The 24,324-nt window shown below is 37.2% G+C and overlaps 2 protein-coding genes across 2 annotated transcripts in view; both read left to right on the top strand.

The window, feature by feature from the left end:
* pes (pescadillo) overlaps positions 1 to 19,468 on the top strand; it is an 80,768-nt gene extending 61,300 nt beyond the window's left edge. The window contains exons 9-15 of the mRNA XM_039770761.1: positions 1,347 to 1,436; positions 3,191 to 3,321; positions 12,344 to 12,469; positions 15,985 to 16,169; positions 16,258 to 16,382; positions 18,264 to 18,425; positions 18,716 to 19,468. Of these exons, the coding sequence (XP_039626695.1) occupies positions 1,347 to 1,436; positions 3,191 to 3,321; positions 12,344 to 12,469; positions 15,985 to 16,169; positions 16,258 to 16,382; positions 18,264 to 18,425; positions 18,716 to 18,796 (900 nt within the window). The 3' untranslated portion in view covers positions 18,797 to 19,468. The remainder of the gene's footprint in view (positions 1 to 1,346; positions 1,437 to 3,190; positions 3,322 to 12,343; positions 12,470 to 15,984; positions 16,170 to 16,257; positions 16,383 to 18,263; positions 18,426 to 18,715) is intronic.
* Positions 19,460 to 24,324, top strand: part of gal3st1a (galactose-3-O-sulfotransferase 1a) — a 58,833-nt gene continuing 53,968 nt past the window's right edge. Inside the window, exon 1 of the mRNA XM_039770762.1 lies at positions 19,460 to 21,135. Coding sequence (XP_039626696.1) covers positions 21,078 to 21,135 — 58 coding nt within the window. The 5' untranslated portion in view covers positions 19,460 to 21,077. The remainder of the gene's footprint in view (positions 21,136 to 24,324) is intronic.

Raw genomic sequence — 24,324 nt, 5'->3', positions numbered from 1 at the left:
GCCTGCATCATGGCTGCCACGCGTTCCCAGCGTTCATTTCACGCGTCCTCTGAGCAGGTCCTCAGAAATTAACGCGACGCGTGCGCAAGTTGCAGTACCAGCAAAAAGTCGGAGGGCGCAGTGTGCTAAAAGTCGGAACGTGACGTCAGAGTCTCTGTTTACTATCTACATGTGACAGCAAGCCTCTATGGAGATCCTTCGGGGATCGATGTGCGCACTTTCCTGTTTGATGAATGGCTCAAATACAGCACTATACATTATGTTGCCGATGTGAAGTTGCAAAAAAAAAAATAGACGGCACAAAAGATAGTATGTGAGACTTTTAAAATGTATCGTGTCATTTATATATGTCTTTTTTATTTTTTAATTTTTGCAACTTAACAACAGCAACATAATGTATAGCGTTATATTTGAGCCACTGAGAAAAAAATAAAGGACACGGTGAAAACGTGTATTTTGCGATTAAAGTGGAAATTTCGGCTTTAATCTCGCAATGTCCACTTTAACCTCGTAGTTTACTTTATCGTAAAGCAGGCGGTCGTAAACATCATCCCAGTTTTTAATCGCTACGAGCTTCTTGGACCTGACAGCAGGTAAAGTTAAACAATAAAAAATAAATGGCACAAAAGGGATTTGGGGATTTGGTGCCGCTAAAATGACGCTAGTGTATGTGTGTGCTTGTATTCACCTTGCGATGAGCTGAGGCCTCGTCAAGGGACTGTTTCTCACTCGTGCCCAATGCTTCCTGGAATGGACACACACATCCCTGGATTTATGGATTTAATCAATAAACATCCTTTTCAGAGATATTGCGGTAAGGTGTTATCGGAATTTAATAGGTGTTTTAGGCAATTCACAAAACAGAGAGGCCGGACATGTTCTCACCGCGATATCTCGCACTGCCACCTGGTGGATTCCTCCAGATTTACGCAAAGAACACGCGCAAGTATAAACACTACAGCGCCTGCGTAGCAGGAGCGTCCACTGCAGCATGCGTCGTGTCGCATGAAGTATAACTCTGGCCTTATGATAATGTGCATTTTATGTGTTTCTTATTAAGCAATTATCCTTAATTCCATACTGATAGAATATTATTATAGATTAGAATGAATTATTTTTTTAAAGTATGAGTTAATCATTTGGCAAACATAAGCAGCATGCTTTAGATAAAATTAACTACATTTTTAAAGCATTATTACGCATTTTGTCCACATTTGAATTAAATTGCATCAAGAGTGATGAAAATGTTCATGCTGTAATTAAACACCCTGCTTTTTTAGTTAAGCTTTTAGTATATACTTATTCCTATACAGAGTTAGTTCTTGAAAGTTTCTGCTTTTTTGCAGAGATTATCAGCTCTCTCTGCAAGTATAGCTCCTGTTATTCCCTCTAAAGAAGACGATGAAGTTCAACTTGATGAATTTCCAACAGAGGGGGTAAGTAGAGTCCCATTTTTTATATATATATTTGTTCTCATTTTTCTAACTGAGCTTAACATTTTTTTTGAAAAGTAAATGTGTGAGTGTTACTGCTATTCATTAATTTTTGTTTTGACATTATTCTATGCATTGTTTGGATTACTTGTTTTTTTTCCTTATCACCTTCAGGATAATTTAGCCCATTGCCAATGAATCTATTGAGCATTGCTATAAAGACCATGCCCAGCACAGAAGTGCTTGTCTAGTAATATTAAATAGCAATTTTTGCTACATATGCAGCAGTTTGGATGTGAAATGAAAGATACATATGAGATTTGCTGCAGAATAACCCTTTTTATTTATTTTAACATATGCTTTAAAGTTATAGAATACCACCATTTTTGTGTTCAACTCTTCCATTCTAGGCAAGCAGAAGTATTTAGACAGTTGGCTGTTTGTGTTTTTTTGCTTCATTGGGTATGCATATATCAAAGTGATATGAATGTGCAGTATTGAATTTATCCACCTAGTTTTTCTGGGGTGTTTTATTTTTCCTCCTAAGTCTGGTACAGTATTTCTAAAGGTCTGGTTTGTTTAGGTAGATGTGAATATGGCAGTCAAACTCAGGTGCAGACTAAAATAGCCAGACTGAGATGTTTGGGGAAAGTGTGGTCTCATCACAGTACTAAACAAACCCTGGAGCAGTTCTCATGATGTATGAATGTGATATGACACAGGACCAATGTAACTACAGGAAATACTTCATCATGACAAAATTGTGTGCTGTGGTAGTCACGCTAAGTGTCTTCTGTCAGTAATTGGGGAGTTTCTTTTACAGCAGAGTCGAGGGTTAACATGGAACATTAAGACCAATTAAAAAGTAAAAATAAATATGCACAAAGGTGCAAATGTGACACAATGTTCATAAATTACCAGTAATTGGATAAAACCTAGCCTCTTAATAATGTACTTCTCGCATGATCATAGGAAAAAAGTGTAAATTCAGGGTCAGTCAAACTACATTAAAGAGGAGGTAAGGATCAGTAGTACCCTGTGAGATTGATGATCAAGCTCCGTTCTATTAGACCACAAAGCGTTACAAGTCAAGCAACCTGTCAATGCAATCACTTTTCAGGCATGATGTAGATACTCTACCTTTGACTTTTATGTAAATAATGTTGATCAAACATTGCAAAATGAATATTATTAACAAGTAGTTATAGGAGTTACGATAGTAGACATGTGATTTGAGATAACCTAAATTCAGGTTGCGTTCATATGGTGGCTACTGGGAAGTAAATACGCAACACCATACAGCTTAATGAAGCTCAGCTGATGTGCTTCAGCTCTGTGACACTAGACATATTAGTGGATGCCCTCAGAAGAGCTTGCTTTCATTTGTAATTTCACTTATTTGAAATATGTCCTTTTTGTTCCATGCACAGTAGTACAGAATTTTCAATAATTTTTTCAGTTATTTGATAATACTTACTTTGCTCATATAGCTGTGACCTAATTCAACCTAATAATAATGGAAAATGTGGAGGTGCACAAACAACTGTTGACAATCCTCCATTGTGTCTCTTCCTGAGGAAAAACATTTCAGCCTAATGAAAGAAGTTCATGACGCACCTATAAGATATTTATTGATGTGTTTAGATCACTTGAATGTTTGCCATATGAAACATGACCAAACTAACTAGAAAGTACTATTTTTGGCTTATTTGTTCATTTGTTTTATGATGATGGTGTAATGTTTGTTTTTTCAACAGGAAGATGCTAATCAGACAGAGTTGAGGGAGAAGGAAAATAAGCAAGCAGAGGCTCAGCTAAAACTTTTTGAAGGTCTCAAATTCTTTCTTAATAGGGAGGTGCCAAGAGAGTCACTTGCCTTTGTAATAAGGTATGGTTGATCCTTTTATTCTTTCACAAAACCATGTTTCTCTGTCAAAATGGTAAAAAATTGAAAAAATACATTTAAACTCTTTGCTTTTAATGTTTTTCTTTGTAAACATCATAAAGATGTGCAGGTTAGGTTGACTGGGCAGTCCTAATTTGGCCAATCATGAGTATGAGTATGGATGTGAGTGTATCATGCAATATGCTGGCATCCTGTCTAGGGTTTTTTCCTACTTTGTGCTCAATGCATCCAAGATAGCCTCTAACTCACCACAACTCTGAACTAGGTAAACAGTTTGGAAAATGGATGAATGGATCAATGTTTGGATCCTTGACTTTAGTAAATGACAGAAGTATAAGAAACAAGTCTAAACTAACTAGAATGAGTATACCCCTTTCTAAAGTATAAATATTTTTGCCATGTTTCAATGCGTTTTGTTCAAATTGGGGAAAAAAAAATCAATCCAAGGTCACAAAGTCTATCCCTGTCCACATTATACATAAGGCAGGAACCAACCCACTGTAGGACATACATTCATGGCTGATGTAATGTGTGCATTTTTGAGATGTGGAATAATTACCAGAGTACCTAGAGAGAAACCTAATAACTGCACACACTGTGAGAATGAGTCTACAGTCTGACAAGGCCAGGATTTATACCCAGTCTCTTAGGGTTGTGATATGGCTGCACAAATCATCTTGTTGCCCTAGTTTGACAGTTGTAGTCACAATGGAGCATTTGATTCTAGAAGCTATAGTCATTAGGACTGTAGCTAACGACTGTTTTGTTAATCAATTTTTGTTTCAGTAAATCAGAGGTTTTAAAGTGTAACACATGTCCAAAAGTTCTAACATTTTTCTTGCATAATAAAAATGTTTTATTCCTTGCACAATACTCCTTCATAACAAAGGTAGATTTGTATTCTAAACTGATACTTGGGCAGCTCATAAAAGAAGAAGTTGAAAGTCTTATTGAGGTGGTACTGGATTATCCTTAAATGTGAAGAAAAGAGGAAAAACCATTACTGTGATTGGTTTTCTTTCTTTGACGATATCACGTTAAAGGTTACAAGACATGGATTTGTACCATGTGTGAAGAGGGAATGCCTCCATACTTTAAGTTCTTTTGTCTTCACCCTCCTCTGTTACATCCTCCACCTACAGCATATATCAAAATGTGATTACCCTTACATGGAAATGACGTACATAATGTGCAAGATGACAAGTAATCAATAACAATTTGGCAACTGTTTTCTTCACTGAGTATTAATTTTATATTCATTAGTTGTTGTAGACCTAGTTGTCATAGCGTCAGTCTCATTTTAGACCAGGTATAAAATGACCAAGTAATATCAACGTAATTGTTACTCTTTATTTAGAATATTTACAGCATTGTATAAAATAAGATGACTAAGGATGTATAAGGAAAAAAATCCACAGTTTTGAAAGAAAAGAACACATTAACCTCACTTACACACAGAGACAGACATACATAATCAAATATCTAGTAAATCAGTCAACAGTGGTTATTTGTTAATGCAAAAAAACTATAAAATAAAGAATTTACCACAGTTAAAGCTGTTAATATATTGCTCTAGGTGACTTTTGTCACATTGGTTTCTTTCCTGTGTTATCTTTCTCAGGCAAGACTAGCAAGAAAGACTCTTTCTATTATTGAATATATATATATTTTTAATCTTAGGGAAGGGTACTGAGATATTTAAAGGTTTAAACTCTGAATGTGTAAGTACTATAGCTAAAATTACGTAGGTGTTTTTCAATTCTGGTTTGAGTGGCACATGCAACTTGAGCTTGGTTACTTTTTTAAAAAAAAAAATGCAGAAAAGCAAATCTATATCTGCAATATAAATGTACATAAGCAAGTTCAGCCCATGCAATAAAACATATAAATGTACAGTGGTACCTTGACTTATGTCCCAATGAACAAGTTTTTTGAGATATGAGCAGTCTCTTGGCTGATTTTTTGCTTTGACTTGAGAGCTAAAATTTGGGTTACGAGCCTGCTTCAGATACCCCACCCCACTTGTAGTTCGCGCAGCGAATGCCGCAACATCCGTGTCTCACTCGTTCACTTTAAGCAGTTAGCTCACAGTGGAAGCATCAGTGTTGTGCTCGCATTTGTGCTTGCAGTTATTTTGCAAAACATTTTTTCCAACTATGGGTCCAAAGAAAGCAAGTGTGACGGACAGTGCAGAGAAGAAGCGGATGATGTGCATTGAATTAAAGAAGAAATTGTCAAAAAACATGAGCAAGGTGTGCGTGTAGTCAACTTGGCAAAGCAGTACGAGCGCAGCACTTCTACAATCTGCACCATACTGAAGCAGAAGGAGTCAATAAAGGCTATAACGCCAGCCAAGGTCGTTAAAATAATTTCTAAACAGCGGACATCTATCCATGAAAATATGGAGAAGCTGCTGATTGTGTGGTTAACGGAGAAGCAGCTCGCAGGAGATACCGTGACGGAGGCTATAATCTGCGAGAAGGCATAAGCTATTTACACTGATTTGCTGTAGTAGACCCCAGGCACTTGGACGGACGAGGCATCAGGCAAGCCGTTTAAAGCCTGACGGGGCTGGTTCGAGAATTTTAAAAAGAGATCCAGCATTCACTCCGTTGTCAGGCATGGTGAGGCAGCGAGCGCAAATGTGAATGCATCGGAGGATTACCTCAAAACTTTTGCCGGAATTATAGCAGCCGAAGGATACATCCCCCAGCAAATCTTCAACTGTGATGAGACAGGACTCTTCTGGAAGATGCCAAGGAAGACTTGTATAGCGGCAGAGGAGAGGAGAATGGCAGGCCACATACCTATGAAGGATAGGCTAACCCTCGCACTGTGCGCCAATGCGAGTGGCGTCTGCAAGATTAAGCTGCTGCTCGTTTATCATTCAGAAAACCCCAGAGCCTTTAAGTCACAAAAGATTCTGAAAGAAAAACTGCAGGTTATGTGGAGGGCAAACCCGAGGGCCGTGGGTCACCAGGCAGTTTGTGGAGTGGGTGAATTTGGTCTTTGCTCCTAATGTTAAAAAATATCTCCAGGAAAATAACTTCCCCCTACAAGCCCTTATCGTCCTGGACAATGTGCCTGCTCACCCACCTAACCTTGAAGATGACATCCTCAAAGAGTTCAAGTTTATAAAGGTTCTCTACCTTACACCCAACACCACCCCTATCCTGCAGCCCATGGACCAGCAGGTGATTTCTAATTTCAAAAAGCTCTTCACCAAGCACCTGTTCTGCCGCTGATTTGAGGTGACGGAGAGTACAAAGCTCACCCTTCGAGAGTTCTGGAAGGACCACTATAACATTGTGATATGCCTCAGAATTATCCATATGGCCTGGCAGGGTGTTAAAAAGAGGACCTTGACCTCTGCGTGGAAGAAGCTGTGGCCTGAGGTTTTGTCTGAAACAGACTTTGAAAGACTCGAACCCGAAGCGGCAGTGGTGGAGATTTTATCCCTCGGCAAGTCCATGGAGCTGGAAATGCATGAAGGTGACATCAACAAGCTCATCGAGGAGCACTCCGAGGAACTGACAACGGAGGAGCTAAAGGAGCTACATACACAGCAGTACACAGAGGTTTTGCAGGAAATAGTGACGTGGAGGAAGTTCTCGACAAGTGAGATAAAGGGAATGTAGGAGAAACTTTCAGACTTTATTCAAAAGAAACGCCCAGAAAAAGTAGCAACTGGGGCGCGACGGCGCTATTTAATGACACTTGCATAACGCATTTTAGAAACATTCTGAAAGGGAGGATGAAACAGATCTCATTGGACAGGTTTTTATTGAAAACCCCTGCAGATGAAAGTGAGGAAGGTGCGGCGAAAAGGGGAAAAAATCAGCAAATAAGATTGTTATTCAGTTCAGCCTTTCTCCACCACCTCCATCAGCATCTTCAGCTCGTCTGATCTCCAAGGTAAATGCTGTACATTATACTTAATAAAACCAGTTTATTGCAGTACATTCTATTGTATTGTGTTTTATCCAATATTTGTTATTTATAAGTACATTTTTCTTATTTAAAAACATGTAACAAAAAAAATTTTGTCTTTGGGGGTCCCCGAACGGATTAATGGCATTTCAGTTCATTTCAATGGGGAAAATTGATTTGAGATACGAGAATTTTGATTTACGAGCTCAGTCACGGAATGAATTAAACTCTTATCTCAAGGTACCACTGTATAAGTAAATGTTTGTAATTTTTAATCTGCTATTTGGTAAGAATATAATGAGCTTTATTATTCATTATTTATATTTGAAAACATTTTAATGTTTATCTCAGACACATTTAACACTGAGTTATTTTTTTTATAAAAATAGGTAAAATTCAGTTAAACGAACTGCCAGGAACCTAAAAAATATTTTGTTTGGAATGAGATTGTGTATTTGTTGCTATAGTGCTTTCTTTAACTTGCGTCCTGGCATTTGCAATCATTTCAATAGCTTCTTTCGCGTTAATTTTAATCTCTTCCTGTCTACAAGTTATGCTGACGAGAATTTTTCTCAGCATTTCCTTGCAATAATACATTGTCAGGGTGCAAATGGCCCAAACCTAATGGCTGAAGCACTGCTAAGCAATTGGGTGGGAGGAATTCAATGCAAACATTATCTAGATGTGGAAGCATGTTGTGGGCAGCACAATTATTAATCCGAAGCCAAATCATCCTTTTCTTCTACTTCATATTGTGAGGATTCTGAATTCTTTATGGATCCCTCCCACCCAACGGGAACGTCACGCTGAAGTGCGTCCCGAAACGCATTTACCGTGTCTGTGGAAGATTGTTTGTCCTTTGCCGGGGCAAGGCAACAGCAGGCTCACAGCGGAGCAGTGAGGTGCCACAGAACCGAATCCTAAAAGATCGTGGGCACGCTACAAGTCCCTGTCTTACACCCCAAAAAAAAAAGGCCGAGTCTCAGTACTTTAGCAAAACCAGCTTTATTCCGCTTGAAACAGGAGCAGCATGGTTACTTATTGTAGCGTGTTCTGCCACTTTCCTACACACAGACACAGCAGTCTGTGACCAGGTTAGTGGCCAATTAATACTGTTCCGTGCATTTACAAAGAACAGTCTTCCACAGACGTGGTGATCGCACTTCGGGACGTTCTTAAGTGTGTTGTTCAGTTGAGGGAGGTCCCAAGAGAGTTTAAAAACCTCACATTTTCTTGAATGAGTGCCACATAAACAGGAATGTTTCTTGAACGAGCATCACTGAACCACATAAGCTGCTTTTTCGGTGTCTTCAAATGCAGCAGTTAGCATACATATGTAACCAGAGATATTGTTCTTTTTTTTGCTCGGCCTTTCAAGACCGTTGACATTGTTAATGGCGAAATTCCAAATTCACTAGCACAATCTTTTTTTTTTTTTTGCCACAGTCGAGAGCTGCAAAAATGTAGTTTTTTTTTCTTCTGATGTGAACTGTTGTGGTTTTATCGTGTCAGACGTTTCTATAGGATGGTGACAATGAGTTAAATTCCAATAGATGTTTTTCAAATGTTAACGAGCAATAAGCCACAAGTATCACTGAAAACCACAGAAAACTAAAACCGCAAAAAAAAACCGTACGAGGAAAGCTCGAATAAAGAAAAAAAATTACAATATTTCTGTCTGAGGATCGTTGTGCACAACTGAGCTGTGGCCACAGAACTAACTGCTCTATGGATGATTCATTCAGGCATTTCAAGGTCTTTTGGGCACTTTTTTGTAATGAAAGTATCTGCTGAATGTACAGGGTGGGCCATTTATATGGATACACCTTAATAAAATGGGAATGGTTGGTGATATTAACTTCCTGTTTGTGGCACATTAATATATGTGAGGGGGAAAACTTTTCAAGCTGGGTGGTGACCATGGTCGGCCATTTTGGATCCAACTTTTGTTTTTTCAATAGGAAGAGGGTCATGTGACACATCAAACTTATTGGGAATTTCACAAGAAAAACAATGGTGTGCTTGGTTTTAACTTTATTCTTTCATGAGTTACTTACAAGTTTCTGACCACTTATAAAATGTGTTCAATGTGCTGCCCATTGTGTTGGATTGTCAATGCAACCCTGTTCTCCCACTCTTCACAAACTGATAGCAACACCGCAGGAGAAATGCTAGCACAGGCTTCCAGTATCCGTAGTTTCAGGTGCTGCACATCTCGTATCTTTACAGCATAGACAATTGCCTTCAGATGACCCCAAAGATAAAAGTCTAAGGGGTCAGATCGGAGACCTTGGGGCCATTCAACTGGCCCACGACGACCAATCCACTTTCCAGGAAACTGTTCATCTAGGAATGCTCGGACCTGACACCCATAATGTGGTGGTGCACCATCTTGCTGGAAAAACTCAGGGAACATGCCAGCTTCAGTGCATAAAGAGGGAAACACATCATCATGTAGCAATTTCGCATATCCAGTGGCCTTGAGGTTTCCATTGATGAAGAATGGCCCCACTATCTTTTTACCCCATATACCACACCATACCATCAATTTTTTTGTTCCAACAGTCTTGGAGGGATCTATCCAATGTGGGTTAGTGTCAGACCAATAGCGGTGGTTTTGTTTGTTAACTTCACCATTCACATAAAAGTTTGCCTCATCACTGAACAAAATCTTCTGCGTAAACTGAGGGTCCTGTTCCAATTTTTGTTTTGCCCATTCTGCAAATTCAGTGCGCCGATCTAGGTCATCCTCGTTGAGATGCTGCAGTAGCTGGAGTTTGTAAGGGTGCCATTTGTGAGTAGCTAATATCCGCCGAAGGGTGTTCGACTAATGCCACTCTCCAGTGACATGCGGCGAGTGCTACGCTGTGGGCTCTTGCTGAATGAAGCTAGGACAGCCACTGATGTTTCTTCATTAGTGACAGTTTTCATGCGTCCACATTTTGGCAAATCCAACACTGAACCAGTTTCACGAAACTTAGCAAGCAGTTTGCTAACTGTAGCATGGGAGATGGGTGGTCTCGTAGGGTGTCTTGCATTGAAATCTGCTGCAATGACCCGGTTACTGCGTTCACCAGACATCAACACAATTTCTGTCCGCTCCTCGCGTGTTAACCTCTGCGACATGTCAATGGCTGTAAACAAAGAGAAACTTGTAAATAACTCATGAAAGAATAAAGTTACGTTAAAACCAAGCACACCATGGTTTTTCTTGTGAAATTCCCAATAAGTATGATGTGTCACATGACCCTCTTCCTATTGAAAAAACAAAAGTTGGATCCAAAATGGCCGACTCCAAAATGGCCGACTTCAAAATGGCCACCATGGTCACCACCCATCTTGAAAAGTTTTCCCCCTCACATATACTAATGTGCCACAAACAGGAAGTTAATATCACCAACCATTCCCATTTTATTAAGGTGTATCCATATAAATGGCCCACCCTGTACTTCATAGTAACGAGATTTCTATAGACTTATGTCATATGGGGAAATTGTCAGGACCATAAAAATATTCGTTGTAATGGAATTTTACCTGTACGTTATTTTAATAGATTCCTAAATACTGCGAAAATATGCAGATATGTGCATTTTCTTAAAAATATTTTTTCCCCACAGTTATTTTTGATTGTCCACTTGAACAGATTTGTGTGTCCATATACCATGTATGTGTAAGCATATGTACTCAATCTCCACTTTATTAGGTATACCTGTTCAACTGCTTGTTAATGCAAATATCTAATCGGCCAATCACATGGCAGCAACTAAATGCATTTAGGCATGTAGACATTGTCAAGACAACCTGCTGAATTTCAAGCTGAGCAACAGAATGGGGAAGAAGGGTGATTTAAGTGACTTTGAATGTGGCATGGTTGTTGTTGCCAGACTGGCTTGTCTCAGTATTTCAGAAACTGCTGATCTTCTAGGATTTTAACACACAACCATCTCTAGGATTTACAGAGAATAGTCCGAAAAAGGGAAAATAACCAGTGAATAACGAAAAAGCCTTGTTAATGCAATAGGTCAGAGGAGAATGGCCAGACTGGTTCGAGCTGGTAGAAAGGCAATTATAACTCATATAACTACTCATTACAACTGAGGTATGCAGAATAGCATCTCTGAACGCACAATATGTCGAACTTTGAAGCAGATGGGCTACAGCCGCAGGAGACCACACTGGATGCCACTCCTGTCAGATAAGAACAGGTAACTGAGACTACAATTGGCATGGGTTCACCAAAATTGAACAATAGAAAATTTTGAAAGACATTGCCTGGTTTGCTAGGTCTCGATTTCTGCTTTAATGTCTGGATGGTGGGGTCAAAATTTGTATCAACGGTTCAGGCTGGTGTTGGGGATATTTTCTTGGCACACTGTGAGCCCCTTTACACTAGCTGAGCCACAGTCTACCTGAGTATTGTTTCCGATGATGTCCATCCCTTTATGATCACCGTGTGCCCATATTCTGATGGCTACTTCCAGTAGGGTAACGCGCCTTGTCACAAAGCTCAGATCATCTCAAAACGGGTTTCTTAAGATGACAATGAGTTCACTGTACTCAAAATAGTCTGGACAGTGACCAGATCTCAATATGGTAGGTTGTAAAGGGAGATTCACATCATGGATGTGTAGCCAGCAAATGTGTGATGTTATTGTGTCAATATGGACCAAAATTCCTGAGAAATGTTTCCAGAACTTTTTTGAATTTATGCCATGAACAATTAATGGCAGTTCTGAAGGCAAAAGGGGATCCAACCTTGTACAAGCCAGGTGTACCTAATATAGTGGCCGGTGAGTGTATGTGTGTATATGTACAGGAGTATATATTTATGTACATATTTACTATACAATATGCTCATTATACTGGGGGTGTTTGGATATGTTAATCCTACATTTGCATTAATCGAAGGTAATTTAAAATGTTTCAAGTTATTCTGATAACAAGGTCATAAAAGCAGTACATATTTACTGCTTTTATAAATTTTGCAATTTCCCATTAAAACATTTCAAATTGATCTTTTGACTGGGCTTATTCTGATTTTTTTGGTCTGCCTTTTGTTCTCTCATTTCAACAGGTGTTTTGGTGGGCTGGTTTCTTGGGACCGGTCTTTGTGCATTGGTGCTACATATGAAGTTACAGATGAAACTATCACCCATCAAATAGTAGACAGACCTAGTGTTGATAAGCAGTATTTGAACAGGTAGGATTCATTACTTCTGAAAATTCAGCAACGTGGATCAAATCTTTATTAATATTTTGTACTCTTTTCAGTTTATTTTAGCACTTCCTTTCCCAAAATCATTTCATGTGTTTTTAGTATATATTTATAATGTTAAATAGCATTTCAAGAACAGCTGAATGCTAAAGAGCAGAAACGCATGATTTCTATTTTTACATCTGCTGTAAAAGGTACTTCATGATCCCAAATATGTGTTCTTTGTATATTTTGTTTGCTGTGAATCTGGTTTTGATTCTTTCTTTTCAGAGTTTAATAGACTTTTTTTTCCTATAATTGTATTACTTGGAGAGATTCCATGTTTAAAGGATGCACTGACCTTGAAGCAAACAGGAACTTTAACAGGTCATACAGGAATATTAGTGTGATTTTTCTGGGTATTTTTTATAAATATTTCACAAAATACTTTTTTTTACTAGATGGGCTATTAGACCACTAGAGTGGGGAAAGAAATTCAACTGTGGTGCAATCACGAATAAGTTACGTACAAGCTGTACTGTTTTGAATGTTAAGGTGGGAATGTAAGAACATGAATAATGACTACATTCTCATTTTATACACCATCAGAGCCATTGATGCAGCAATTGCATCTTTGCTTGAAGTTGTGTATGTCAGTCCTGTTAAAAGCACATTGTGATGATCCATGACAACGTGTATCCGGGTAATATGGGAATAAATAGGATGGGGATGGTCCACGAGGATGTAAAAAATTCAGTCGCATCTCTCCAGTGCTGGGCATAGCTTCTTCAACTTATCCTAGCCATGTACCTTCATCTCCAGATGTTGAGGGGACCAGCCATAGGTTCGGGATCAGGTGGGTCTGCTAAATCACTACTGGAAGAGTCAGGCAGACAGATCTGTTTGTTCTTGGGTGTGGGTTTTAAAAGACTCACACAACAATTTCTGCAGATGTGTTGACCTGACCTTAAATTGAGATTTGGGTGATCCTTTATTGCTGTCTCAGGCACATCTTTTAAAGCATGGGTTATCTTCTTGAGATGACATTTGAAAGGTTCATAACAAGATCTCTGATTGAGTTCAAACAACTTATCTACCGAAGACATAGCGAAAATATATGCTCCTGCAGCAAAGAGGGTGCTTTTATACAACTACTGGAAGAATATGGAAAGGCCACACGGCTGAGTCCAACCACTGGACTATCAGGGCTATTGTGATACTAATTGGAAAGATCACTAATCTCTATGCATTTTCAATCCAGCTGTTCAATTTTTAATAATAATTTAAAGTATTAATCTAGTCAAGCTTTATTAGCCATTACCAGTAGTTGCATTTGAAATCCGCCATCACAAAATGCATGTGTGCTGCTCTATGACAAAGACTACTGGGATATAGCAACTCATTTTATCTTCCCAAAGAGCCCGATTTCTGAAATGGCTTGACCTGTCCCAATGTTAATATTCAATCTGCTAATGTGTAAATGCTAAGTAATGGCATGTGTAAGATGGTGTAATAATGCTTCTGCATGATCTTTAGTCCATAAACATACACGATTATTTTCTAGTTTTGTTTTTACATCAGCACTGCATGCAAAAGTCCTGGTACCTTTTTAATCCTTTAAATTTACCCAGTGTCTATTAGACATAAAGGTAACTGAGATGCTTGACTGTATACCATGTGAAAAATTGTCTATGTGGTGAATCCTTCCTGTATTTCTCTACTCAGTTTTTCAGGTAAAAGATACTATAGTGTTTCCAGTACAAACCTTCTGCAACAGAGAGATGCTTGAAAGAGAAATACTAATTATTCTTAATTAAGATCTACTCTGAGTCTGTTAACTATCCAAATACTGTAAATATTGCTGCATCATCATGTGTGTTCTACTATTAAGTTAATTCAGGAGTCATCTGAAATTCTCTAATAATTAAAACATGCCATTTATGACCTCTTTCAAAAATAAATAATAAGTCACAACACATGGAATCTATGTGAAAACAAGCTGTGCTTACTATCCACTGCCTGCATACTGTAAATATTGCTGCATCGTCATGTGTGCTCTACTATTAAGTTAATTCAGGATTCATCTGAAATTCTCTAATAATTAAAACATGCCATTTATGACCTCTTTCAAAAATAAATAAATAAAAAGTCACAATACATGGGAAAACAAGTTGTGCTTACTATCAACTGCCTGCCATGCTGTAATACACAAGTCGCATTTTGAAAGAAATACTGTCGTGCATGTCTTGGTGGGTTTTTTTTTCAGCAGCCAAACACCCTGAACTATTTGTCATATTGCTGAAAGAGGCCACTGCCATCAGAGAATACCATTGTCATGAAGGGGTGTATGTGGTCTGCAACAATCTTTAGATAGTTTAGATAGGTGGTACATGTCAAAGTTACATTCACATGAATGTCATGACCCTAGGGTTTCTCAAACGAACATTGTCCAAGCATTACACTGCCTATAATGGTTTGTCCTCTTCCCATAGTGTATTCTGCTGCAGTTTCTTCCCCCAAATGAATAACACATACACACACCTGTCCTCATGGTCTAAAAGAAAATGTCATTCAGTAGAACAGGCCACTTTCTTCTATTGCATCATGTTCCACTTCTGATGCTCATGTGCCCATTGCAGGTGCTTTCAGTGGTGAATAGGGGTGAGCATGAGCTCTCTTAAATATTCTTGGCTATGCAGCCCCAAACACAGCAAGCTGTGATTCCCTGTGTGTTCTTGCACATTTCACTCATGGCCAGCATTAAGTTTAACATCCGTTTGTGCTACAGTACCTTGTCAGACCAGCTGGCCTTGGCTCTCCACACAAATGAATGAGCCTTGGCCACCCTTGACCCTGTCTCCGGTTCATTGGTTTTCCTTCCTTGGAACACTTTTGGTAGGTACTAACCACTGCATACCAGGAACACCTGCCATTTTGGAGATGTTTTGACCTAATCGTCTAGCCAACTCAATCTGGCCATTGTTGAAGTTGCTCAGATCATTGCACTTGCCAGTTTTTCCTGCTTCCAACACATCATCTTCAGTTTCTGACTATTTGCTGCCCCCTCATAAAAGGTGCCATTGTAACGATTTAGTCAATGTTAGTCAATTCACCGTTCAGAGTTTTTAGTGTTGCGGATGATTAGTGTATAAATCTACATTTTATAAAATAATTACCAAATTGGAGATGCAGCTTTACATAAAACAAGCTTTACTTTCTTAAATACATTTGTTTTCATATTAAATTCTCTGGGAACCTTCCATTTCTTGACCATTTAAAAGTTTAATAAAGTAGTTATCTTTACTGTTCCATTCAACAGTCTGTGTACTGCTCGGGACCTAATGCTGGCTGTATTGGTTTTCATCTTTATGCCTTATGCCCATGCCCCTGTATTCAATTTTGTAGGTGTGTGAATATATATTTTCTGCTTTTACTGTTTGCTGTTTAGTGTTCTTTACATTGGCATTGGAGGCTGCTAACCGTATATTTTTCATAGGAGTACCAAAAATTGTATTTTGCAGATATTATATCCAGCCTCAGTGGATATATGACTCTGTCAATGCTAGACTCCGTCTCCCAGTGGAAGACTATTTTTTGGGTGTAACACTGCCCCCTCATCTGTCTCCATTTGTGGAAGAAAAAGAAGGAGATTACATACCTCCCGAAAAACTGAAAATAATGGCCTTGCAAAGGGGAGAGAAGCCAGGTATGTAAACTGAATTTCTTTTTACACCTGCAATTTAATGAATAAAAAAAGTGTTTTTTATTTTTTAATATTTATCTTGTTTTCTTAGTTGAACTAAACAAAGATGACAATGATGATGAATCCAGTTCTGAAGAGGAAGCTATAGACACAGGTGGCGATGAAGCACAGGAGGAGAATCTTAGACAACCTGTACATAAAAAAGTGAATGTCAAGGTATATATGCCCAATACATTAACTTTAGTACACACAATTCATCCCACAATTATTGGGTTGTAGAAAAAATTACCTTAATCTCCCACTAAAAAAATTAGAGAAATGTAACCTATAATTGAAGTAAATTTATTCTGAGAAAAAATAATCCCTTATAAAGAAATAACTATTTTCAGTAAAACATGTGCAATGATTATTTGCAGCCCTAGAAATTGTTATGAATAAAGTGCAATCACCCAAGTATTTTTTTCTATTGATATCTGACTTAAGTTAATCAGGATATGTAGAAACATTCTAAGCAGTGATCCTGTTTCACTGGGGTGTAAATATGAGGTGTCGGGCCAAATTCCCATATTCATTCACCAATGCGGGAAAGATAAGAATGCACAATTCAAACGAGGGAAACGTGTGTTGACCTTCATAAGTCGAGGAATGGCTATGAAAAAAAATAAATATATCTATACTAATAAAAGGCAAAGCACTCACTGACTCACTCACTCACTGACTCACTAATTCTCCAACTTCCCATGTAAGTAGAAGGCTGAAATTTGGCAGGCTTATTCCTTACAGCTTACTTACACAAGTTAACCAGGTTTAATTTCGAAATTCTATACGTAATGGTCGACAACGTCCGCCATGTTGAACCTTCTTATTTATGGCCCCATCTTCACGAAATTTGGTAGGTGGCTTCCCTGCGCTAACCGAAACCGATGTACGTACTTATTTCGGTGGTATGACGCCACTGTCTGCCGCCTTTGTTACTAATGGGCCCATCTTCAAGACATTTGGTACGCAGGTTCCCAACGCTAACTGAATCCTACTTACATACATATATACATTCATAGCCTGCAGCTCAGTTGCCGTGTGAGGCGGCGTTGGGTCCCCCATCCCAACGCCTCCCACGTAGTTGGCTACTTGCCTGAAAATGCCCATATCTATAGTTAAGGCAATAATTTAGCCTTTAGCTAAAATTATTGTGTAAATGAAGATTAAATCTACACATGTCTTTTTTTTTTTATAAACATAACTACATTCTCAAGACATATGAAATCATTGATTGCTAAAGCCGCTGACAGCCATCAAAGTACCACTGTCTACTACACTACTTTTTCTGTTTATCAGTGATTCTCTGTGAACCAAACCATTCCAGCGTATGTGTAAAACTTATTCTTAACCATTTTCAGTCATTGTCCTTGTTGAAGAAGTAATTTCATAGCAACAGCTGAAATACACTGAATTCCCTTAATAATTTTCAACAGTTTTATTATGTGCCACCTCTTAATCTACATTTACCTAAAATAAAAAGATACAAAACTTCATACTTTCCTCACAGCTCATGTCTGGCAGATCTGCAATCAATCTTAATGCTCTTCCCTATACTTTTTAGCCCTGCTTTGCTTGTTTTGTGATGTGGAGAACAAAACTGCATACATTATTCCCAATAAGACACCATGAGCACTTTATAGTTTAAGCATTGTCTCACCTGGCTGATAACCTGTATATTGTTCTATTTAATATTCTGTTAGCCGTCTTACTTTGCTAAATACTTTTATTTGTGCAGATTTTTATATTGCATTTGTATTGATCAGTTGACCCAATAATTTTTAGACCTATTATGCTTCACTTTGTGTTATTCAGCTGCAACAAGTTTATTGTGTAAATTGATATTATTATATTTTGCCTCTTCACCATGTAATTTAATGTTAGATGATATCTGATTTAGTTAGGCATTTTAGATTTTACACCTGTATGCATACAGGTTGCTCAAACATGGAAAATTTAAAAATTTCTCAGATTTACTTTTTTTAAGAAATGTTCGCAGTGGTGTGGGTTATTTTTCGTGTGTGTTTTGCTGACCATGTACTTTTCTCTCCCCCCCCCCAGAAACTTCCAGTCAAAGTAACTGCTGGAAAAATCCGTGTACAGAAGGTGAATGTAAATCAGGAAAAAGCTGAGGAGAAGCGTTTAGCTATCATGATGATGAAAAAGAGGGAAAAATATCTCTATGATAAGATCATGTTTGGGAAGAAAAGAAAAGTCCGCGAGGTTAGTTTTCTACATTTTAGTTTTTATTAATATTAATTGCTTTTACAAATTAACCATTCTGAGTATTGTTCAAGTGGGACTATGACTAGGCAGTTATTTCAGATATTGCTTTAAACATGACTCATTGATTTTTTTATTTTTTTTTAACAAAACATAATCTTTTATACATTTTAATTACAAGCTCTAAACCCCAAAGTCACTGTTTATAAAATGAAGAAAATAATATAGCTCTTTTGGAGTGTTAAATAATAATGGATTAACAAATACATTGTCATTCCTTTATTTTATAGGTGAACAAACTTGCAGCCAAAAGAAAAGCTCATGAGGAAACCATGAAGGCAATTAAAAAGAAAAAGAAATCCCAAAAGTGACCGCACAGCAAAATCATTTAGATAGGACTTGCAGGGCAGCATCATGCTGAGCATTTTCATGTCATTATTGTCACCTCCTCAAATAGTGAAAACAAGTGCCTCATTTCAGACACTAAATGTGGCTGCCATCAGATATCTTGCTGTACCTTAAGGAATTTTTAAGAGCTGTAGTTTTTCATTTGGGATATCTTAACTCAATACTCTGTTATATAAGATACAGTGCACACTATGAATTTGCCCAACTTCTGGCAACTGCAGTCTATCCAGACACTTAATTTTGTAACTATGCAGCTAGTATGTTACGCTCCAAAGAAATGAGTAATAGAAGTTCAGAGGTTATTGTCATACCCCAAGTATTTTAGTTCTAACTTTAATTACTTTTATCTGAGTTACTGCTTGTAAATTGTTACAAAAGCAAATTTCAATAATTGGCATTTCCTGGCAATTGGTAAACTAATAAGTGGTTGGCACTTGTATGGTTAAAAAAAAATCATGTAAATTAATAGGGTTATCCTAAATTTCTTGTTTGAATTTTTCATTTTTTCCAAATATATTTATTGACATGTCATTCTTAAACAACAACTAATTACCGGATTTGAATATGTGAACTTTTTCATGTACACGTACACAAGTGCTGTTTCTAATGACCAAAATCTCATTTGCTTTTTTTATTATTTTCCCAGAAGCAGTAATTTGAGGGATATGTAAAACCTTGTTTTGTCTTATTCTGTCAAAGGTGCTGCCATTTAACTTCAATGTAGCTTCATGTTTGCATTGTTTTTTGAACCCATATTAAAACTTTTTATCTGACTGTAGTGCTTTAAATGATATATTGGTGTATAGGTGTAATAAAGATACAAATTGTTTAGATACTAAAGTTATATTTTTTTCCATTTTCCCCATATGGCAAAGTTATTGCAAATATATAAGTAAGAAAGCAGGTACAAATTAAAGAAACTTTGAAAGTTTGTCAGTTTTTGCAAGGATAATATTAGCAAACTTCAAACTATTTTGCCACTGTGTCTTTTTTTTCATTCAGCCTAAAATTACAAAAAAGCAAAATAGAAGCTTGAAATGTAAACACGCTGTTGTTAAATTGTAATTATTTTTATATTCTGAATTTATTTTGATGATATTGTTATGCCTGCTGTCCCTTATGTATTACTGCCAACTACTCAAGATATGAACACAATTGTTTATGGGATAATCGGTGGGTGATTGCTTCATGTAGTGCCATCTAGGACTTAATGACTAAGTTGGTTCATGTTCTCATTTCAGCCCATTGAAATAAATGTACTTGCAGTGAATCATTGCCTTTAAAAGATTTACTCAGTTCTAAAACACACGTACCTGTTAGTGTATATCATGTTTAATTTGAAAAATTTAATCTTACTGTGTACATGGAGGCACATCATTTTAAAATCTTTCACTAACCTGAGTAAATTATTTATTTTTATTTTATTGGGATTCTTTTTATTGCTTGTATTAAAAAAGTGATTGTAATCTAGTTTTTTGTGGATTTTTTCCGGTGCTTTTCAATATTGGAACTGTGTATCTTTGTTTATATACTAAAATAAGAGACTCCATGTCCTTTCTCTGGGATGTTTCTGTACTCTGGTGCCTTCTGAGATGTGCCGGGGTTGTGCAGGTTCAGAGCCAAGATAGAGGCTCATTAAACGCCACCTCTGAATTTTAGACTGCTGCAACATTTTGATGAAAACAGACCCCTTCGTTCTCTAGAGATTGACACACACTGTCACTGTTTAGTAAGGGGGGTGGGGGTGGAGGGGTGGATGCAATTGAATACAATTGGTCTGTGTTTGAATCAGGGAAAAAAATGCACTCCATCATTACAAAGAGCAGCTTTTCCGGAGTGAAACTGGAGCTCTACCTCATCCTTTTGGATTTTGCTATATCAAATTCACCTCATGGAATTGTCACTGCTATAGTGTTTTTGTTATTAATAATGAGTCCATATTCATGTCCCTTGGTATAGGGTATCCTTTTTCATTATATGGTTGTGATTAATTGCAAGCCTTTGCTTCTTCGGCTAGTCAGACAAATTTTTTCACCCCTCAAAAAGGATGTAAACATCCCTTATTAGTGAATTTTATGGATGCATATTTTAAGTGATGTTGTCGTGGGATTGGATCATCAAGTGCTGACAGGTTGGAGTCACAAAGTAAGAACTTTTGCACGTCTGAAACGTTGTTTACCAGACTTGTGAATCGCATTGGGCAATGATAATTTCATAGGATGATCCTTGTGCTTTGCATATAGCATGAATTTTTGGTTAAACTGGAATTTCCACGTATGGTACAATTTTTTACAGCTTAAAGGTAAGCCCTTTTTTTTTTTTTTTTTTTTTTAAGAATGTTAGTGTCAGATTTTTTTTTAACATTTAACTTCAGCTTTTTTGATAAGGCAGTATGGATTTGTTGTAATGTGTGGCGATTTATTTACAGCTAACACTTTTTTCTTCAATTGTGACTGTCGCTTTTAATGTGTTTCTTTAAATAATTCAATAGAATACAGAATAACCTTTGAGATGTAATGGGGTCCAATTCTGTTGCTTAGTTCTTTGAAAGCCTACCCCACAGCTCCTTGGTTGTAGCATCTGTTTCTCTTATTCAATATGGCCTTTTATTCAATGCACACATTCCGGGCATTTTTGCCTTACTTTGTGCCCATTTTGTGCATAACTCTGGTAAAGAAAGAGAATTAACAAAAGCTTTTATGTTGCAGTAGCTGTCCCCAGAATATCTCCCACCCACCTTATATTTCACATTCTTCTTGTGGCATAACTTGCATTGACATCTTGGATATGACAGGAATTTGTACTTGGCTAAAATACATTGCTTGCAGAGTTAGTTTCTAAGAGGTGACTGCTACATGCTGGGCGAAGCTTAAAATGTTACTTCACTGCTGTTAGAATGAAGAGTGTTTTGTTTTAGGCTATGTCCAGCTGCAAGGATAAGAGCCAATTACTGCTTGGATTATTTGTTATATTGCAGCTTTCACCATGAACACATTGTACAAGGAGGAGGCATGAGAAATAAGGGTAAAGCATAATGAGCCACCAGATTTTTCACTTTCTCTTCAATAGTCATCTTTTAGAAACAAGAATATGTTCGATAGCAGATTAATTTCCAAAGTACCATGAGGAAAACTGAAAAAATGTACACTTCACTGTGGCAGGGCAGGTTTGTTGTTAATTTGAAAAAGACTTGTGTATAGAATCATTGTGTTTTTAGGTAATGCTTTTTAATCCAAACCCCCCTACCACCCCCGCATCTCTGTTTTATTTTGTTTGCATGACACTTAAGACTCAAGTCATTTTCTACTCTAAAGTTTGCATTGCCTATCCCCCCATTTTAGTTATGGCCTGGAAAAATAGTCTGACACTTTCTTTCAAATCAATCTTTCCCCTTCTGAATTACAGATAGTGCGGGTTTTTGTTTTATTTTAATGCCAATAACATTTAAAGAAAAAGTTCTGCAAATCTTATTTTTCCTTTTTTTCTTCTGCTATCTTAAATCTTAATTACCCCTATTCCTTAGCAAATATTTTAAACGTCCGGTGTGATTAAGGCATGCCTAAAATTGGTAATATTTTTTTTACCTGTTTGTGTTAAATCCATAGTGTTGTTGCTTGAGTAAGACATTTTCAAAAAATTGATGAAAACTAATTAAGGACAAAGGGAGTAATACTATGGCTGTGTGAAAAGGTATATAATACACCAGTTAACTAATGTGATTGTAGCACAAAAGGTTGCATGCAATTTATATTTTTTTTAGCAATAAATATGTGGTATGCTGACACAGTTATCACATGTTACTGATTTCAGTATGAAATCAAGTAAAGACAAGCATTTGGTTATTTTATGCTTGTTAAAGCAATAATAATAATATTTGTTTCAGGCAGTTCTTGCATAGCACTGTTGAGTGATAATCAGTTCAGAGTTTAAAGGCAGAAATACAGATTTAAAATGGCAAACTTGTTTATATGATCTTTATTGTTACACGATTTGCATTAAACTATAATATTCATGAATACAAATCTGTTTAAGCAAACAGTAAGCTAAAAGTATCTTGTTACAGTGTGCCTAGTTTACATGAGTCAGACTAATCAAGTTCTGTTTGTAAGGACAAGCATAGTAATGCAACTTAATAAAGTATATGTTGTAAAGAATATGTTCTGGTGGTAGCATATTAAGAGAAAAGAAGAACAGTTCCCGCTCTGATGGTGACATAGTCCTTTTAGAATTTTAATGATACTTCTGTAAATGTAAGTATTGAAACATTGTGTGGAAAGCTGCGTTTAAATCTGAACACATAGTAACATCGCTGACTGTGCATGCATGTTTGTGCTGGGGCCATTGTGAATGTCAGATTAAAATTTTTCAGATAAGTTGTAGTATTTAAGATAACATAAAAATTAGGATACTAAAAAAAAATTGTCAAAAATGATTCGGTGCTGCAAAAATATTAAATGAGTGGGGTTTTTTTATTATTTTTTTTTGGTACTTATTTGGCTGCAGGTATGAGAGGAGAGATTTGGTTTGGTTCTAGAAATTCAAGTAATTTCCTGCTGTTTGAGATAGCAAGCCAAGAATGATACAGTTTAACCCTTCCAACGTCAAGCTTAATAATATAAACTAATAATTTTCATATTGCTAACTTGGGAAGAAAGTCTTTCACCATCACTTAAGAATAGTAATTATTTGATGCATTTTGGTAAATGTGCGTTGGGGCATTTTATAATTTAATAAAATCCTACATTTGTCAAGCAAGAGTAAATCCACAATCCAGCCTTGTCCTAGGGACAGGCGGTGGTGATGTGGCCTTTTTTTTGTTAAATCCATTATTGATTTTGAGTCTCCACAGAGCAGTTTTGATTAATTTATATTTTTTCATGTAATTCTGTATTACAAGAGCACACAATTCGGTTTCAAAAATCTAAATACCTGTAGATTGGTGCTGAATCAGTCGCATCTTACAAGTACATGCAACAACCACTGTTTATTCCTGATGGAAAGAGAAACTCAATACTGTAGTCAAAACCGTATTTCCTGCTGTCAGATGGGAGTCCCTTTATCTGTCTGTTAACTTTGACTGCTGCTTTTTAATGTTCAGTTAAAGATTAGGCTCCTACAGATGGAAGGCTGATCCTGCTTATTTTTTGTGGTAAACCAAGCTATTGAAATGGTGGGTTCATTAAGCAACTGGGTTCACAGACTACGGTTAAGCTTTGGTTTTATAGTCAAACTGTTTAAGGACTGCAGAGAAGTTGGTCCAGTTCACTATATTCCCACTATGGCCCTCATTTTTTTCCCCACTTATCCAGATGATCTAAATTCATGAAGTAACTCCTTTGCTCTTCTGTCTCATCCTGGAACAAAAGAATCAAATAGACTCGTATATTTACTGGATACTAGTGTGTGGCAATGAAGCACTCTCCGGTTTCATATCAGACCTGAAAACACCTGCCATTAATCTGCTCCAACTGCCCAGACACTATTGAATCAA

The sequence above is a fragment of the Polypterus senegalus genome, chromosome 12 (assembly GCF_016835505.1).
Source record: "Polypterus senegalus isolate Bchr_013 chromosome 12, ASM1683550v1, whole genome shotgun sequence".
NCBI lineage: Eukaryota > Metazoa > Chordata > Cladistia > Polypteriformes > Polypteridae > Polypterus > Polypterus senegalus.
This window is presented reverse-complemented; position numbering and strand designations above follow the sequence as displayed.